At 35.3% G+C, this 19,976-nt stretch overlaps 1 protein-coding gene and 1 long non-coding RNA gene across 2 annotated transcripts in view; one reads left to right on the plus strand and one right to left on the minus strand.

Moving 5' to 3' along the window:
• The window catches only part of LOC110181693 (uncharacterized), a 178,825-nt gene extending 173,190 nt beyond the window's left edge, over positions 1-5,635 (plus strand). Inside the window, exon 8 of the long non-coding RNA XR_015272492.1 lies at positions 5,513-5,635. This is a non-coding gene — a long non-coding RNA (uncharacterized LOC110181693). The remainder of the gene's footprint in view (positions 1-5,512) is intronic.
• Positions 410-7,790, minus strand: LOC110181692 (putative peptidoglycan muropeptide transporter SLC46). Its single transcript, XM_020949535.2, has 5 exons — positions 7,476-7,790; positions 2,502-2,910; positions 2,044-2,445; positions 1,244-1,984; positions 410-1,185 (listed from the first exon to the last, which is right to left on the minus strand). The coding sequence occupies exons 2-5, from the start codon at positions 2,897-2,899 to the stop codon at positions 885-887; spliced, it is 1,842 nt and encodes a 613-aa protein (XP_020805194.2). The 5' UTR covers positions 2,900-2,910; positions 7,476-7,790; the 3' UTR covers positions 410-884.
• Between the last annotated feature and the right edge of the window lie 12,186 nt (positions 7,791-19,976).

Here is a 19,976-nt window from a genome sequence, read left to right on the forward strand (position 1 = left end):
CACGCCCATCATTAGCAGCAGGTCCTGCGATGGGCAATGGCGATTCTGAACTTATCTCGCCGTTGATACACTCGCATCCTTTTTTGCCACCGGGGGCCACCGCAAAAAGGACAACAATGTCGACAATAACGGACGACAACAAAACGCATCCGTTTTGTGCAACGCAGTCGACAATTATCAGCGACATGAGCAAACCAATTGTTCAGTGCGAGTGCCATTGCATGCCGTGTCCTTGTCCGTCCGCCTATATGTACATATATCCTGCGTCCTGCCGGATGCCGACCCGTGTGCGTGTGCCGGAAGTGAGCGATAGGCCGGGGTTCCCTCCTCCACATCCTCTACACACACACCGTTCATTTGTGTGTGTAATTGTTTGCCAGCAACACTGATTACGGTGCTCAATAACAAGGACGATTTTACACATTTATTCAATACTTCTAAGGATCGCTTAAGGGCTAGGCACACACAAAAATATAGTAATAACAATAATAATAATACAGAGAAAGGAAAAGGGTAGTTATAAAAATAACAAATTGGAATAAGATAACAAAAAAATACATGTAGGTCTTAAGGCTAAATACAAAAAAAAAATATATATGATTAAAGGATAATATTTGTAATTGTACACATTGGTTAGGTGAACGGGGAAAGAATGGAGGAGTCAGGGACAGGATTGGGAGAAGCACTCGGGCTGTGACTCTCTCTCTCTGGAAGCCAAAAATGATTATGAAAACGATACCAAATTCAACTATTTCCATTTGTTATTAATTTATGCATTAATTTGAAATGTGTTTGAGAGAGATCCTGTCCAACTCCTGCCCTGCCTTGGCTAATCCCACGGAATGTGTGTATGTACAAGAATGGGAGGTTCTGCTCCATAACGCCTAGGCTTTATCCTTGGCCTCCTCCTGTATGTAGCCAGGATTCTCAATGCCTCCTTCGGTGGTGATTGTGGCAACGACAGTCACCGGTTCTGGCTTAGCCGGCGGATGCGGATCAGTGGCATGCTCCAGGGACTCGTGTATCACATTCGCCACAATGCCATTCATCTGACCCTTGGCCTCGCTGGCCAGGGCCAAGGCTTCAATGGCATTGATATTGCCATTGGGATCCTTGACAGAGGCACGCTCCGCATCCGTGCGGCCCAGTTTTCCCCTCTGTCTCACCTGGAAGCGGTACATCCACCTGAAAGATGAGGATAATGTTAAATGATCCTTTAAAAAAGCAGCTACTTAACACTTACAGGAAAATGATCACAGAGAACATGGTCAGACCACCGCCTAGCAGGAAAAAGGCACCCGGCAGGACACGCAGCGTGGCTGCATACAATGTGGTATACATAGGGGCAAAAACCATGGGCATAAGGGCCTCTGCCACACCAAACAGAGAGTTCACCTTGCCCAGTTCATCCTTGGAGACCAGCTTGGTGGCTATCGAACGCATTGCTATAAAGGCTGTGCCATTGAAGATCTCCACCAGACCGCCCAGATACATGTGCCAGGGCAGTGTGGCAAATGCATAGACAAAGGAGGAGAGAATCTTCGAGGTGCTGGACAGCACACCCACCAAAGCATCATCAATGTTCAGTTTGTGCGAAAGCACACCCACACAGAAGATGACTCCAATGAGGCCAGTGAACATGGCGTAGGTGGAGAAGAAACTAAACTCCACCTCTGACCAATTAAAGCGGAAACGGGTGAACAGGTACGACACAGCCATCTCACCGTGCAACGGGCCAATGATCACCATTACCACGATCATCAGAAGGATGACACGCTTCCGGCGTTGATTCTCACCCCGCTGGAAGGCCACACGGAATGTCTGCACCACATGCTCCTTGTCAAAGAAGTCAGCCAAGAGGCTCTTCTGCTCGGGAGTCTTCTCCGGTCGGGCCACCGGCTCATCCAGAAAGAAGAAGCCATAGACAAAGGCAATGACATAGAAAGCAGCCGATATAGAGAAGACGCCGTAGAAACCAATTTGCCTGGAGGGATGAAATGATGATTATCCTTATAGCCAGAGTTCCCTTTCAGATAAACTCACTTGAGCAGAACCCCACTGAAAGCCATGCCAATGGGCACACCCACCGAGAAGCAGACATTGAGTATGCCAATCCTCAGGGTTCGCTCCTCCTCCGTGGTTATATCCGCTATATAGCTAAAGACGCCCATTAGCATGGTGAACCAACCGCCACTCAGCGAGGGGAAGATGGCCTCCGTTAGAGCGGCTGCCTCCATGGGCGCCTGCTCGAAGTAGACACAGAGCATGAGGCCAACCACGCCCAGGAACTCGCCCACCACCGGGATGAGAATGCAGGGCTTTCGCCGGCGATGACGATCACTCCACGAGCCCCAGAACAGGATCAGCAGGCAGGGGAACAGACTCTGGATCACTGTCTTCCAGGCGGCCATTCTAGCCACCATTTGCTGTATGGTTTCCTCTTCCCTGCAAGGAATATACATATATTATAAGGAGCAGACTATAGTCTCTGATATCCTTACAGTGTGTAGTTGGCAGTCTGGCGACGGGTGAGGGCATCGCACACCTCATCCCCATAGGCCATGTTGACGCGACAGGCCTTCTCCAGATTGAGGTTCTGGGTGGCCAGATTGGAGAGCACGCTGGGCATAATGTAGGCGGCCAGGATCGGTTCTACGGTGATATTGTTGGCCACCAGACGGATCTTTTCACGCCAAGTGCGCTTCACGGGCATTGTTCCGGCACTCTCCTTCTCCTTGCCATTATCCTGGGCCTTGATCTTGTCCTGGCTTTGGTTCTGGCTTGGATTCTGGCCCGGATTGACGGGTGGTTGCTCTGATGTCACTGGAGGAGGCGGTGCATGGTTGACCGTATATTTGCCAAATTTGGCATCGCCCAAACTGCCGTCCTTGGGTGACATTTTTCAAGGATCTGTGGCGGGAGAAACTGAGATTATTAGCCATTTGGATACTTAATATATATAGAAAACGTAGTTATTTTTCTCTAGCTTTGATTTTAACTCAGCTGTAGGAACTGTTGAAGTGTACTGTTATCAGTAACTTTAATGATAACACATGATAATGCGAGATTTTGGAATTTTGTAGAAGTTCGAAGGGGAAATTCCCCGCCCCAGCATCCGCTTGTCTTTCCACCTAATCAGACGTGTTGAAGACCAAACACGGAATCAGAGTTCTATTTGTCATAACACACACAAGGTGTAATTAGTGAAACTCCGATCCACTTATGGCCAGAAAGGTGGAAAGGGGGGCGGGGCTCTTTTGGAAATCCCAGACAACGACGACTACGAAGTTTTCATTTTTCATTTGGGTTTCCACTCGATTGCGTTGTACTATGTAGCTTTTAATTGTTTTGCCAAGTGCATTTGTTGTCGATTTGTTCGGCGAATGTCAAAAGTGTTTACACAATTGTTGCCACATTTAAGCTTAAGGCATGTGCCATTCCACACCATCCATCCATCCATCCATCCATCCAATCAACCAACCAACCAACCATTCCTCCCTCCTTTCAACCATTTAACCATTCACCAAGCGCATTAACCTTATCTTGTCGAATTTTCGAAGCCCCGACAAGTCTTCAAATTTACAGAACAATTACGATTGCGGCTGTGGATTTATGTCTTTACATTATATAGATAATTATATAGACAGAGAACTGTACATGTTTCAATATTTGGCAGACAGATAGCTTGCTTGAATGAGGATTGATTAAAGTGTTGACTATCAAATACCAGGTCTTGCCAGATCTTTTGTTGCTTCATGTAAGTAAATTCCCAAATTTGTTCTCTAATATTAATTTCCCAATTTAACTGATAAAACAAGCTATTAATATATATAACTAATATCGATCTCTATTATCTCTTCATCGACTTGAAAACGCTGACAAGCCACGTAAACAATATACCTTTGTCTACCCTGCGAGTAATTTAAATTAACTAAAATTAGGCAAAGTTAATTGACCTTGACAGGTGCTCACACACTCGCACTCGCACTCACACTCGCACTCACACTCAGACTCAGACTCAGATTCGAATAGGCGAAGCCCCAGCGACCCATAAAGTGCATCAGTGACCGTTTTAATCCCCAACTTCCGCCTGGCGATGACGCAGTCAAATTCATTGGCCAAAAACTCGCATAGAAAGCGATGGACAAAGTCCACCCACTTGGCTTAGAGTGGAACCCGAAAAAAAAGTAATGATCAAATTCTGCGAATAATAAAAACAATGCACAATAATTATCCAAACACACCTGTCGTCTGGGTATTTTTTATATATATGTATATATGCCAAAATATCTGGTTATCTCATTTCTGTTTTTACTGGGGGGGAATCTTTACTGTATCTCTGTCTCTTAAATAGTTAATTATCTCAAGCAGAAGCAACAAATCTCGTCTGCTTTTTACCTCAATTGCCTTTAATTGCTACAGATGAGCATTTAAGAATCGAGGAGGAATATATATAGTCTTGTATGACTGTTTGTAAGTTTTCCTACTAATTTATGATTATTTAAAAGCCTAATATTAATATCCTTTACTCTTAATTACATTTCATTTGCAGCACTTAATAACTCTTTGTAATTAATTATTACTGCCAGTGTAAAAACCAACTAAGATTCATTGTCATTGTAATTACTAGTTTTGCTGAGACTTCTGAAACTTGGCCAAAGAGCTCTTGACATTGAATCTAAATTCTTACATTGAGAAAATCTTAATTATTGCAAAGAGACGTGCATTGAACCCAGTTGTAAAGTTGTAAAAAATAAATAATCAAGTTGCATCTAGGGGGGAGCGTCAACCCGATTTGAGGTCATTGTGGTCACCAATCGGTCACGTCGAAAGCTATAACTATAGTTTATATATATATATATATAAACTATGTGGCACTATATGCGACTGCATATAGTTATTGATGTCTCTGCCTTTTAGCTGTGTGGCATATTAACTAACCAAAAGTCGATGGCCATCGACACATGTGCAACTCCAGGAAATGGTTATATATTCAGCAAATGGACATATGTCATAGTCATAGCTGGTTTTTAAGGCGAAATTTTAGACAAATAATGGATGGTATTTTTATAATTCCATTTTGAAGTGATCATTAATCAAGTAAATACACAGATTGAAGAGTATTTCTTAAAGGAAATCTTAAATTAAAATGAGTTACTATCACAGAAAAGGCTGGCATAATTACTAAAGGACAAACCAGAAAGGAAACTTACTTCGAGAAGGTAAATTTATTATTGAATTTCAGGATCAAGTCGGAAATCGAAAGCATAACTAAGCTTAAAATTAATGGAATTAAGTAGCAGTATTTTCCTAATATTTCTCTCTGTGCATGTAACCGTTACGAGTCTTCCCACGATATGATTCACAGATAAAGCCTCTGGCAGACGAAATTACAGCAATTACTATTATTGCTATTGGCGAGTGCCCATTATTATTAGTTTTTTTTCTTATATTTTTATTATTGTATTATTATTTAATTTTCTAATCTTGCTTGTAATTTTGTTTTTTTTAGGGGAGGAAAGATACTGCTTCCCTCATTTCCGGCGGCAGGTTGACAAAACTTTTCACACAAGCGTATCGAACGAATGGTTGGCGCCCCAAATTACCCATTTACGTTATTAATTGCATGTCTACGGCAGATATAGTACAATGTGGCACTAAAGCTACATCTAAAGCTATAGATACAGATACAGATACAGCTATAGATACAGATACAGATACAGCTACTCGAATCCGGATACAAAGACACGGCTCCGAAGTCTGCCGGTGACATAAAGTTCGGCCTTAGTCCCTGACTAAATTGAGAATAATTAAATACAATTAGCTGGCCAAATCACAGAATCAAAAAAAAAAAAAAAAAAATAGAAAGAAAAAAAGATAAATAATAGTAAAGAAAGAACAACTTTTCTTGTTGGAATTTATTTATGCACTATTCAATGCTAAAGTTAAACGCTAAAAATAGTTTACCAAACAGACAGACACACACTCAAGCTCGTTTGTATTTGCACACTGGGCAAAAAAACTCTGTAATGTGATTGTTACTTAATAGGGATAGCATTTGTAGACAGTAATTTCTCTCAGTGCAGAGCGGAAGTTCCGGCTTTAGAAATATAGTAGAGAAAACAGAGAGAGAGAGAGAGAAAAAAACAAACCCAGAATCAGGGCAGCAAAACAAAACTTGATGAAAAAAAATCACTGTCACACACAAAAAAAAAAATATGATACAAAAAAAAACAGAGAAGTCAGTGATCAAAATAATGATAAACGTGCCACCAATTTGGACAATCAAAACAACTGCAAAAAAGACTCATCTCATCTCGCCACAAAAATAAAAAAATAAAAATAAAAACAAAAGCAAAATCAAAAACCCGAAAACCCGAAAACAAGCAAACTTAGAATAAATTAAATGCGATTTGTGTAAATTGATTCAGGCCATAATTATAATTAATTCGGCTTGACAAATGGTTTGGGAAATGGTTCGCGAAATGTCCATTGAAAGCAGGATTGCCAGAGCAATCCAGAGATTGTACTAAAAGCCTGGGTTAATAACCTGACCTAACTTAATTATATAAAATTCAAATGAACTTAGAAAATAAGCAAACAACCAAAACATGTCTAGGAATTCCTTTTAAATATTATATGTATATTCTAGTTTAAGAGAAAATAAAATATGCAAAGAAATCTTGTGTTTTAATGGATCATTGTGGAATTTAATTTTGAAGATTTTTGGATTTAGAGCTATGGGGTTGTGTAATATTTGCTTTTACTAAAGTTTCTTGATTATTATTTGGTTTATTGTATATTTTTAAGCATTATTAGTTTGTCAAAGAAATGTATATGTTAATAGCAAGTCTATAAATGCTAGGAACCAAAATTAATATTAAGATTGAGCCGATCGATGTGCCTTCACATTATATTTTTAAATTTTAAGTATTAATATGTAATAAGAAAATTATAGAAAAGGTTTCCAAATAACTTGTTATTTTTAGGAAAAAAGACCTTTAATAAGAAATCCTACATGAAATCAAGTTTCATGTAATTCTGCATATTGTTTTATGTTTTTATCTCTATATTTTTGTCTAATTTTATTTTTACACTTAAGTATCATTACTTTAAGATTATTATAATATTATTTTATATTATTATCATATATTTTCAACATTTATAAATTATAAAATGTAAACAAACTATTTAAACACTTTCTATGGCACTTTTTTCAACACTTTCGACAACCCTAAGCGAAAGTCAAAGAGCCGTCGGATGGCGCAGATTTGATTTAATTTACATGTCGTTAATAAAATTAGGAAATAAAAAAATAAATAAATAAACACAAAAAAAAAGACTCCACACACACTGAGAGACACTGGCACACGCACATCGCTTTGACAAGTCACATATTCAAATTATTTGTGGGAATCCCCGCCCGCTTTTCCCCCCCCCCCCCCCTCCAATTGGGCTTTCCCATTAGCTTTTACCTGAGACTCGCTAGGCTGGCTGGGCAGGTGTGTTATTTGTTATACGTCGACTCCTTTCGTTTTCGGCCAATCTAGTAGTGACTTTTGGTATCTGGACACTTGGAAGCTGTTCCTCCGATGCCTAGGTCGACATGACGGACAGCGGGTGGGCTCTTTGGGGGTGGAAGAATCGAATTAAAGGCACTTGTGCTGCGGCAACTACGACGGCTTAACGAGCCGTGGACTGTGTGTACTGTGTGTGTGTGTCTATCGGGAAAAAAATCCCAAAACCCAAAGCCAAACCAGCGGCGTTGAGCTAAACTCGGAAACTAAAACGTTCGCTGGGCAAGTAGTAGCCGCATCGAGCGGCACAGCCGCTGCCTCGGTCGGCAGAGCACCGCACACCACACACCGCAGTCACACACACGGAGTGTGCGGGTGTGCGAATACAAGGTGTATACTCACGATCGGTGTGTAGATATTGTAGAGAGACGGGCAGCTCGCCTCTCCCGGCAACAAAGCCCGGCGCTGCTGCTGCTGCAGCACTCGATAAGCTTAAATAAAAAGAAGAAAAAATAAAAATATAAATATAAAACAGACGCTCAACGGCTCACATTAACACAAAGGCCTGCCTGATCGCATTTCCTAAAAACCATCGCAAAATATATATCAATTACAATCGGAAGCGTTTCCATAAGCATACCAAGAATACGTACATGTGTTAGGTGCGAAACAATGGTGATAAGCCTGATGCATATAAAAGAGTTTTGTAACAAATTACAAAATTATTAATTACAGGTAACTGAACTGTAAGAAATTGCTTTAAAATATTTCACGCATCCAAGTTGTATTGGTAATGAGTTTCTTTCCACAGGAAGTTGTGTTTAACAATTGAAGGGCTAATTGTACGATTCAAGGGGATTTCACGATAACTGAAGCTACTAGCAGACTCTGTAAAACCCACATATATATGTAACTCTAGACCTAAAGTGGCATGTTCAAATTCCAAAATGTGTTTTTTTCCAAAAACACTATTGTATCTGTACACCCACCTCCGTCATTCATTGGCAATTAGCAGATGAGTACATTTCCTTCCCAATAATAATCGATTAAGTTGTAAAACCATAGCTTTCCCTGTCAATAGTATCTACGATCCAATTTGAAGAAACACAATGTGTGTTTGTGTGCGAAAGTGACAATTAGGAGATCAAATTTGGTGTTTAAAAATTAATAGCCTGAAAATTAAGACATGTATAAATATATTTGTATATAGGAAAGGGGATACTGCTAAACTGCTGGTATTCTTGACTGAAACAAGAAATAAAGCCAATTTAGATTCGAAGATTTTAATTGCAAATCGAAATATATATACATATATGGATTTTTGCAATCTCTGACTTCTAGGCCTTCGTATACCATCCAGAAAACCTAAGTTATGTGCTTTTTATGTATATTAAATCGATCATTTTATGTGCTAATTTTTTGGGTAAATCAAAGTTTTGTTAAATATCTTTCCTGTGCTAGTTTTTAACAGGTTACAAATTCTTCATACTTTGTTTACTAATTTAAAAAATTGTTCAAAATTTGCACAACTTTAACGAATTTTAAAATCTCCAAAAATTGAACAAAAATTATGGATTTTTTAAATATTAAATTAGTATGCAGATTTGTTAAGCGCCTCACACAGGAACGCTTTCAAAATTTTTTTGAAAAAAATTCAAGGGGTTGCATCGCAAAACATTAGGATTAAAAAAAATTAAATTTAGTATGCAGATTTGTTAAGCGAAGCAACTAACACAGAAACGCTTTCCGAATTGAAATTAATGCATTTTTGACAAAGTTATGCGATTTTTAAACCTTGGCTGTCCCTAAAAAAGTGATGTAAACAAATCGTGCTAAAAAAAAATTATCGAATAAAAATGGCAATTTCAGGAATCTTGCGGAGGAAAATATAATTTTTAACAGTGAAGGAGCCATTTCCGACCCTATAAACCATATATATTCTTGATCAGCATTAACAGACGAATCGTTTTGGCCACTTCAGGTAGCAAAACAGACATTTTCAATTTTTTGAAAAAAATTCAAGGGGTTGCATCGCAAAAATCTAAAAAAAAAAATTATCCCCTAAAAAGTTAAATTTAGTATGCAGATTTGTTAAGCGCGAAGCAACTAACACAGAAACGCTTTCCGAATTGAAATTAATGCATTTTTGACAAAGTTATGCGATTTTTAAACCTTGGCTGTCCCTAAAAATGTGATGTAAAAAAATCGTTCTAAAAAAAATTATCGAATAAAACTGACAATTTCAGGAATCTTGCGGAGGAAAATATAATTTTTAACAGTGAAGGAGCCATTTCCGACCCTATAAATCATATATATTCTTGATCAGCATTAACAGACGAATCGTTTTGGCCACTTCAGGTAGCAAAACAGACATTTTCAATTTTTTGAAAAAAATTCAAGGGGTTGCATCGCAAAAATCTTAAAAAAAAAATTATCCCCTAAAAAGTTAAATTTAGTATGCAGATTTGTTAAGCGCGAAGCAACTAACACAGAAACGCTTTCCGAATTGAAATTAATGCATTTTTGACAAAGTTATGCGATTTTTAAACCTTGGCTGTCCCTAAAAATGTGATGTAAAAAAATCGTTCTAAAAAAAATTATCGATAAAAATGGCAATTTCAGGAATCTTGCGGAGGAAAATATAATTTTTAACAGTGAAGGAGCCATTTCCGACCCTATAAATCATATATATTCTTGATCAGCATTAACAGACGAATCGTTTTGGCCACTTCAGGTAGCAAAACAGACATTTTCAATTTTTTGAAAAAAATTCAAGGGGTTGCATCGCAAAAATCTAAAAAAAAAAATTATCCCCTAAAAAGTTAAATTTAGTATGCAGATTTGTTAAGCGCGAAGCAACTAACACAGAAACGCTTTCCGAATTGAAATTAATGCATTTTTGACAAAGTTATGCGATTTTTAAACCTTGGCTGTCCCTAAAAATGTGATGTAAACAAATCGTGCTAAAAAAAAATTATCGAATAAAAATGGCAATTTCAGGAATCTTGCGGAGGAAAATATAATTTTTAACAGTGAAGGAGCCATTTCCGACCCTATAAATCATATATATATTCTTGATCAGCATTAACAGACGAATCGTTTTGGCCACTTCAGGTAGCAAAACAGACATTTTCAATTTTTTGAAAAAAATTCAAGGGGTTGCATCGCAAAAATCTAAAAAAAAAAATTATCCCCTAAAAAGTTAAATTTAGTATGCAGATTTGTTAAGCGCGAAGCAACTAACACAGAAACGCTTTCCGAATTGAAATTAATGCATTTTTGACAAAGTTATGCGATTTTTAAACCTTGGCTGTCCCTAAAAATGTGATGTAAAAAAATCGTTCTAAAAAAAATTATCGAATAAAAATTGCAATTTCAGGAATCTTGCGGAGGAAAATATAATTTTTAACAGTGAAGGAGCCATTTCCGACCCTATAAACCATATATATTCTTGATCAGCATTAACAGACGAATCGAAAAATTCAAGGGGTTGCATCGCAAAAATCTAAAAAAAAAAATTATCCCCTAAAAAGTTAAATTTAGTATGCAGATTTGTTAAGCGCGAAGCAACTAACACAGAAACGCTTTCCGAATTGAAATTAATGCATTTTTGACAAAGTTATGCGATTTTTAAACCTTGGCTGTCCCTAAAAATGTGATGTAAAAAAATCGTTCTAAAAAAAATTATCGAATAAAAATGGCAATTTCAGGAATCTTGCGGAGGAAAATATAATTTTTAACAGTGAAGGAGCCATTTCCGACCCTATAAACCATATATATTCTTGATCAGCATTAACAGACGGATCGTTTTGGCCACTTCAGGTAGCAAAACAGACATTTTCAATTTTTTGAAAAAAATTCAAGGGGTTGCATCGCAAAAATCTAAAAAAAAAAATTATCCCCTAAAAAGTTAAATTTAGTATGCAGATTTGTTAAGCGCGAAGCAACTAACACAGAAACGCTTTCCGAATTGAAATTAATGCATTTTTGACAAAGTTATGCGATTTTTAAACCTTGGCTGTCCCTAAAAATGTGATGTAAAAAAATCGTTCTAAAAAAAATTATCGAATAAAACTGACAATTTCAGGAATCTTGCGGAGGAAAATATAATTTTTAACAGTGAAGGAGCCATTTCCGATCCTATAAATCATATATATTCTTGATCAGCATTAACAGACGAATCGTTTTGGCCACTTCAGGTAGCAAAACAGACATTTTCAATTTTTTGAAAAAAATTCAAGGGGTTGCATCGCAAAAATCTTAAAAAAAAAATTATCCCCTAAAAAGTTAAATTTAGTATGCAGATTTGTTAAGCGCGAAGCAACTAACACAGAAACGCTTTCCGAATTGAAATTAATGCATTTTTGACAAAGTTATGCGATTTTTAAACCTTGGCTGTCCCTAAAAATGTGATGTAAAAAAATCGTTCTAAAAAAAATTATCGATAAAAATGGCAATTTCAGGAATCTTGCGGAGGAAAATATAATTTTTAACAGTGAAGGAGCCATTTCCGACCCTATAAATCATATATATTCTTGATCAGCATTAACAGACGAATCGTTTTGGCCACTTCAGGTAGCAAAACAGACATTTTCAATTTTTTGAAAAAAATTCAAGGGGTTGCATCGCAAAAATCTAAAAAAAAAAATTATCCCCTAAAAAGTTAAATTTAGTATGCAGATTTGTTAAGCGCGAAGCAACTAACACAGAAACGCTTTCCGAATTGAAATTAATGCATTTTTGACAAAGTTATGCGATTTTTAAACCTTGGCTGTCCCTAAAAATGTGATGTAAACAAATCGTGCTAAAAAAAAATTATCGAATAAAAATGGCAATTTCAGGAATCTTGCGGAGGAAAATATAATTTTTAACAGTGAAGGAGCCATTTCCGACCCTATAAATCATATATATATTCTTGATCAGCATTAACAGACGAATCGTTTTGGCCACTTCAGGTAGCAAAACAGACATTTTCAATTTTTTGAAAAAAATTCAAGGGGTTGCATCGCAAAAATCTAAAAAAAAAAATTATCCCCTAAAAAGTTAAATTTAGTATGCAGATTTGTTAAGCGCGAAGCAACTAACACAGAAACGCTTTCCGAATTGAAATTAATGCATTTTTGACAAAGTTATGCGATTTTTAAACCTTGGCTGTCCCTAAAAATGTGATGTAAAAAAATCGTTCTAAAAAAAATTATCGATAAAAATGGCAATTTCAGGAATCTTGCGGAGGAAAATATAATTTTTAACAGTGAAGGAGCCATTTCCGACCCTATAAATCATATATATTCTTGATCAGCATTAACAGACGAATCGTTTTGGCCACTTCAGGTAGCAAAACAGACATTTTCAATTTTTTGAAAAAAATTCAAGGGGTTGCATCGCAAAAATCTAAAAAAAAAAATTATCCCCTAAAAAGTTAAATTTAGTATGCAGATTTGTTAAGCGCGAAGCAACTAACACAGAAACGCTTTCCGAATTGAAATTAATGCATTTTTGACAAAGTTATGCGATTTTTAAACCTTGGCTGTCCCTAAAAATGTGATGTAAAAAAATCGTTCTAAAAAAAATTATCGAATAAAAATTGCAATTTCAGGAATCTTGCGGAGGAAAATATAATTTTTAACAGTGAAGGAGCCATTTCCGACCCTATAAACCATATATATTCTTGATCAGCATTAACAGACGAATCGAAAAATTCAAGGGGTTGCATCGCAAAAATCTAAAAAAAAAAATTATCCCCTAAAAAGTTAAATTTAGTATGCAGATTTGTTAAGCGCGAAGCAACTAACACAGAAACGCTTTCCGAATTGAAATTAATGCATTTTTGACAAAGTTATGCGATTTTTAAACCTTGGCTGTCCCTAAAAATGTGATGTAAAAAAATCGTTCTAAAAAAAATTATCGAATAAAAATGGCAATTTCAGGAATCTTGCGGAGGAAAATATAATTTTTAACAGTGAAGGAGCCATTTCCGACCCTATAAACCATATATATTCTTGATCAGCATTAACAGACGGATCGTTTTGGCCACTTCAGGTAGCAAAACAGACATTTTCAATTTTTTGAAAAAAATTCAAGGGGTTGCATCGCAAAAATCTAAAAAAAAAAATTATCCCCTAAAAAGTTAAATTTAGTATGCAGATTTGTTAAGCGCGAAGCAACTAACACAGAAACGCTTTCCGAATTGAAATTAATGCATTTTTGACAAAGTTATGCGATTTTTAAACCTTGGCTGTCCCTAAAAATGTGATGTAAAAAAATCGTTCTAAAAAAAATTATCGAATAAAACTGACAATTTCAGGAATCTTGCGGAGGAAAATATAATTTTTAACAGTGAAGGAGCCATTTCCGATCCTATAAATCATATATATTCTTGATCAGCATTAACAGACGAATCGTTTTGGCCACTTCAGGTAGCAAAACAGACATTTTCAATTTTTTGAAAAAAATTCAAGGGGTTGCATCGCAAAAATCTTAAAAAAAAAATTATCCCCTAAAAAGTTAAATTTAGTATGCAGATTTGTTAAGCGCGAAGCAACTAACACAGAAACGCTTTCCGAATTGAAATTAATGCATTTTTGACAAAGTTATGCGATTTTTAAACCTTGGCTGTCCCTAAAAATGTGATGTAAAAAAATCGTTCTAAAAAAAATTATCGATAAAAATGGCAATTTCAGGAATCTTGCGGAGGAAAATATAATTTTTAACAGTGAAGGAGCCATTTCCGACCCTATAAATCATATATATTCTTGATCAGCATTAACAGACGAATCGTTTTGGCCACTTCAGGTAGCAAAACAGACATTTTCAATTTTTTGAAAAAAATTCAAGGGGTTGCATCGCAAAAATCTAAAAAAAAAAATTATCCCCTAAAAAGTTAAATTTAGTATGCAGATTTGTTAAGCGCGAAGCAACTAACACAGAAACGCTTTCCGAATTGAAATTAATGCATTTTTGACAAAGTTATGCGATTTTTAAACCTTGGCTGTCCCTAAAAATGTGATGTAAACAAATCGTGCTAAAAAAAAATTATCGAATAAAAATGGCAATTTCAGGAATCTTGCGGAGGAAAATATAATTTTTAACAGTGAAGGAGCCATTTCCGACCCTATAAATCATATATATATTCTTGATCAGCATTAACAGACGAATCGTTTTGGCCACTTCAGGTAGCAAAACAGACATTTTCAATTTTTTGAAAAAAATTCAAGGGGTTGCATCGCAAAAATCTAAAAAAAAAAATTATCCCCTAAAAAGTTAAATTTAGTATGCAGATTTGTTAAGCGCGAAGCAACTAACACAGAAACGCTTTCCGAATTGAAATTAATGCATTTTTGACAAAGTTATGCGATTTTTAAACCTTGGCTGTCCCTAAAAATGTGATGTAAAAAAATCGTTCTAAAAAAAATTATCGATAAAAATGGCAATTTCAGGAATCTTGCGGAGGAAAATATAATTTTTAACAGTGAAGGAGCCATTTCCGACCCTATAAATCATATATATTCTTGATCAGCATTAACAGACGAATCGTTTTGGCCACTTCAGGTAGCAAAACAGACATTTTCAATTTTTTGAAAAAAATTCAAGGGGTTGCATCGCAAAAATCTAAAAAAAAAAATTATCCCCTAAAAAGTTAAATTTAGTATGCAGATTTGTTAAGCGCGAAGCAACTAACACAGAAACGCTTTCCGAATTGAAATTAATGCATTTTTGACAAAGTTATGCGATTTTTAAACCTTGGCTGTCCCTAAAAATGTGATGTAAAAAAATCGTTCTAAAAAAAATTATCGAATAAAAATTGCAATTTCAGGAATCTTGCGGAGGAAAATATAATTTTTAACAGTGAAGGAGCCATTTCCGACCCTATAAACCATATATATTCTTGATCAGCATTAACAGACGAATCGAAAAATTCAAGGGGTTGCATCGCAAAAATCTAAAAAAAAAAATTATCCCCTAAAAAGTTAAATTTAGTATGCAGATTTGTTAAGCGCGAAGCAACTAACACAGAAACGCTTTCCGAATTGAAATTAATGCATTTTTGACAAAGTTATGCGATTTTTAAACCTTGGCTGTCCCTAAAAATGTGATGTAAAAAAATCGTTCTAAAAAAAATTATCGATAAAAATGGCAATTTCAGGAATCTTGCGGAGGAAAATATAATTTTTAACAGTGAAGGAGCCATTTCCGACCCTATAAATCATATATATTCTTGATCAGCATTAACAGACGAATCGTTTTGGCCACTTCAGGTAGCAAAACAGACATTTTCAATTTTTTGAAAAAAATTCAAGGGGTTGCATCGCAAAAATCTAAAAAAAAAAATTATCCCCTAAAAAGTTAAATTTAGTATGCAGATTTGTTAAGCGCGAAGCAACTAACACAGAAACGCTTTCCGAATTGAAATTAATGCATTTTTGACAAAGTTATGCGATTTTTAAACCTTGGCTGTCCCTAAAAATGTGATGTAAAAAAATCGTTCTAAAAAAAATTATCGAATAAAAATTGCAATTTCAGGAATCTTGCGGAGGAAAATATAATTTTTAACAGTGAAGGAGCCATTTCCGACCCTATAAACCATATATATTCTTGATCAGCATTAACAGACGAATCGTTTTGGCCACTTCAGGTAGCAAAACAGACATTTTCAATTTTTTGAAAAAAATTCAAGGGGTTGCATCGCAAAAATCTAAAAAAAAAAATTATCCCCTAAAAAGTTAAATTTAGTATGCAGATTTGTTAAGCGCGAAGCAACTAACACAGAAACGCTTTCCGAATTGAAATTAATGCATTTTTGACAAAGTTATGCGATTTTTAAACCTTGGCTGTCCCTAAAAAAGTGATGTAAACAAATCGTGCTAAAAAAAAATTATCGAATAAAAATGGCAATTTCAGGAATCTTGCGGAGGAAAATATAATTTTTAACAGTGAAGGAGCCATTTCCGACCCTATAAACCATATATATTCTTGATCAGCATTAACAGACGAATCGTTTTGGCCACTTCAGGTAGCAAAACAGACATTTTCAATTTTTTGAAAAAAATTCAAGGGGTTGCATCGCAAAAATCTAAAAAAAAAAATTATCCCCTAAAAAGTTAAATTTAGTATGCAGATTTGTTAAGCGCGAAGCAACTAACACAGAAACGCTTTCCGAATTGAAATTAATGCATTTTTGACAAAGTTATGCGATTTTTAAACCTTGGCTGTCCCTAAAAATGTGATGTAAAAAAATCGTGTTAAAAAAAAATTATCGAATAAAAATTTCAATTTCAGGAATCTTGCGGAGGAAAATATAAATTTTAACAGTGAAGGAGCCATTTCCGACCCTATAAACCATATATATTCTTGATCAGCATTAACAGACGAATCGTTTTGGCCACTTCAGGTAGCAAAACAGACATTTTCAATTTTTTGAAAAAAATTCAAGGGGTTGCATCGCAAAAATCTAAAAAAAAAAATTATCCCCTAAAAAGTTAAATTTAGTATGCAGATTTGTTAAGCGCGAAGCAACTAACACAGAAACGCTTTCCGAATTGAAATTAATGCATTTTTGACAAAGTTATGCGATTTTTAAACCTTGGCTGTCCCTAAAAAAGTGATGTAAACAAATCGTGCTAAAAAAAAATTATCGAATAAAAATGGCAATTTCAGGAATCTTGCGGAGGAAAATATAATTTTTAACAGTGAAGGAGCCATTTCCGACCCTATAAACCATATATATTCTTGATCAGCATTAACAGACGAATCGTTTTGGCCACTTCAGGTAGCAAAACAGACATTTTCAATTTTTTGAAAAAAATTCAAGGGGTTGCATCGCAAAAATCTAAAAAAAAAAATTATCCCCTAAAAAGTTAAATTTAGTATGCAGATTTGTTAAGCGCGAAGCAACTAACACAGAAACGCTTTCCGAATTGAAATTAATGCATTTTTGACAAAGTTATGCGATTTTTAAACCTTGGCTGTCCCTAAAAAAGTGATGTAAACAAATCGTGCTAAAAAAAAATTATCGAATAAAAATGGCAATTTCAGGAATCTTGCGGAGGAAAATATAATTTTTAACAGTGAAGGAGCCATTTCCGACCCTATAAACCATATATATTCTTGATCAGCATTAACAGACGAATCGTTTTGGCCACTTCAGGTAGCAAAACAGACATTTTCAATTTTTTGAAAAAAATTCAAGGGGTTGCATCGCAAAAATCTAAAAAAAAAAATTATCCCCTAAAAAGTTAAATTTAGTATGCAGATTTGTTAAGCGCGAAGCAACTAACACAGAAACGCTTTCCGAATTGAAATTAATGCATTTTTGACAAAGTTATGCGATTTTTAAACCTTGGCTGTCCCTAAAAAAGTGATGTAAACAAATCGTGCTAAAAAAAAATTATCGAATAAAAATGGCAATTTCAGGAATCTTGCGGAGGAAAATATAATTTTTAACAGTGAAGGAGCCATTTCCGACCCTATAAACCATATATATTCTTGATCAGCATTAACAGACGAATCGTTTTGGCCACTTCAGGTAGCAAAACAGACATTTTCAATTTTTTGAAAAAAATTCAAGGGGTTGCATCGCAAAAATCTAAAAAAAAAATTATCCCCTAAAAATTCAAGGGGTTGCATCGCAAAAATCTAAAAAAAAAATTATCCCCTAAAAAGTTAAATTTAGTATGCAGATTTGTTAAGCGCGAAGCAACTAACACAGAAACGCTTTCCGAATTGAAATTAATGCATTTTTGACAAAGTTATGCGATTTTTAAACCTTGGCTGTCCCTAAAAAAGTGATGTAAACAAATCGTGCTAAAAAAAAATTATCGAATAAAAATGGCAATTTCAGGAATCTTGCGGAGGAAAATATAATTTTTAACAGTGAAGGAGCCATTTCCGACCCTATAAATCATATATATTCTTGATCAGCATTAACAGACGAATCGTTTTGGCCACTTCAGGTAGCAAAACAGACATTTTCAATTTTTTGAAAAAAATTCAAGGGGTTGCATCGCAAAAATCTAAAAAAAAAAATTATCCCCTAAAAAGTTAAATTTAGTATGCAGATTTGTTAAGCGCGAAGCAACTAACACAGAAACGCTTTCCGAATTGAAATTAATGCATTTTTGACAAAGTTATGCGATTTTTAAACCTTGGCTGTCCCTAAAAAAGTGATGTAAACAAATCGTGCTAAAAAAAAATTATCGAATAAAAATGGCAATTTCAGGAATCTTGCGGAGGAAAATATAATTTTTAACAGTGAAGGAGCCATTTCCGACCCTATAAACCATATATATTCTTGATCAGCATTAACAGACGAATCGTTTTGGCCACTTCAGGTAGCAAAACAGACATTTTCAATTTTTTGAAAAAAATTCAAGGGGTTGCATCGCAAAAATCTAAAAAAAAAAATTATCCCCTAAAAAGTTAAATTTAGTATGCAGATTTGTTAAGCGCGAAGCAACTAACACAGAAACGCTTTCCGAATTGAAATTAATGCATTTTTGACAAAGTTATGCGATTTTTAAACCTTGGCTGTCCCTAAAAAAGTGATGTAAACAAATCGTGCTAAAAAAAAATTATCGAATAAAAATGGCAATTTCAGGAATCTTGCGGAGGAAAATATAATTTTTAACAGTGAAGGAGCCATTTCCGACCCTATAAACCATATATATTCTTGATCAGCATTAACAGACGAATCGTTTTGGCCACTTCAGGTAGCAAAACAGACATTTTCAATTTTTTGAAAAAAATTCAAGGGGTTGCATCGCAAAAATCTAAAAAAAAAAATTATCCCCTAAAAAGTTAAATTTAGTATGCAGATTTGTTAAGCGCGAAGCAACTAACACAGAAACGCTTTCCGAATTGAAATTAATGCATTTTTGACAAAGTTATGCGATTTTTAAACCTTGGCTGTCCCTAAAAAAGTGATGTAAACAAATCGTGCTAAAAAAAAATTATCGAATAAAAATGGCAATTTCAGGAATCTTGCGGAGGAAAATATAATTTTTAACAGTGAAGGAGCCATTTCCGACCCTATAAACCATATATATTCTTGATCAGCATTAACAGACGAATCGTTTTGGCCACTTCAGGTAGCAAAACAGACATTTTCAATTTTTTGAAAAAAATTCAAGGGGTTGCATCGCAAAAATCTAAAAAAAAAAATTATCCCCTAAAAAGTTAAATTTAGTATGCAGATTTGTTAAGCGCGAAGCAACTAACACAGAAACGCTTTCCGAATTGAAATTAATGCATTTTTGACAAAGTTATGCGATTTTTAAACCTTGGCTGTCCCTAAAAAAGTGATGTAAACAAATCGTGCTAAAAAAAAATTATCGAATAAAAATGGCAATTTCAGGAATCTTGCGGAGGAAAATATAATTTTTAACAGTGAAGGAGCCATTTCCGACCCTATAAACCATATATATTCTTGATCAGCATTAACAGACGAATCGTTTTGGCCACTTC

Source organism: Drosophila serrata, unplaced genomic scaffold (assembly GCF_035046125.1).
Source record: "Drosophila serrata isolate PLE 108 unplaced genomic scaffold, ASM3504612v1 contig_276, whole genome shotgun sequence".
Lineage (NCBI taxonomy): Eukaryota > Metazoa > Arthropoda > Insecta > Diptera > Drosophilidae > Drosophila > Drosophila serrata.

What these genes read in the sequence shown, in the direction of transcription:
- LOC110181692 (XM_020949535.2), bottom strand. Translation starts at nt 2,899, where the DNA reads ATGTCACCCAAGGACGGCAGTTTGGGCGATGCCAAATTTGGCAAATAT. An exon ending in CAGACTGCCAACTACACACT is followed by an intron (nt 2,446 to 2,501) that starts GTAAGGATATCA and finishes TATTCCTTGCAG; the next exon opens with GGAAGAGGAAACCATACAGC. An exon ending in TTCTCTGTGATCATTTTCCT is followed by an intron (nt 1,186 to 1,243) that starts GTAAGTGTTAAG and finishes CTCATCTTTCAG; the next exon opens with GTGGATGTACCGCTTCCAGG.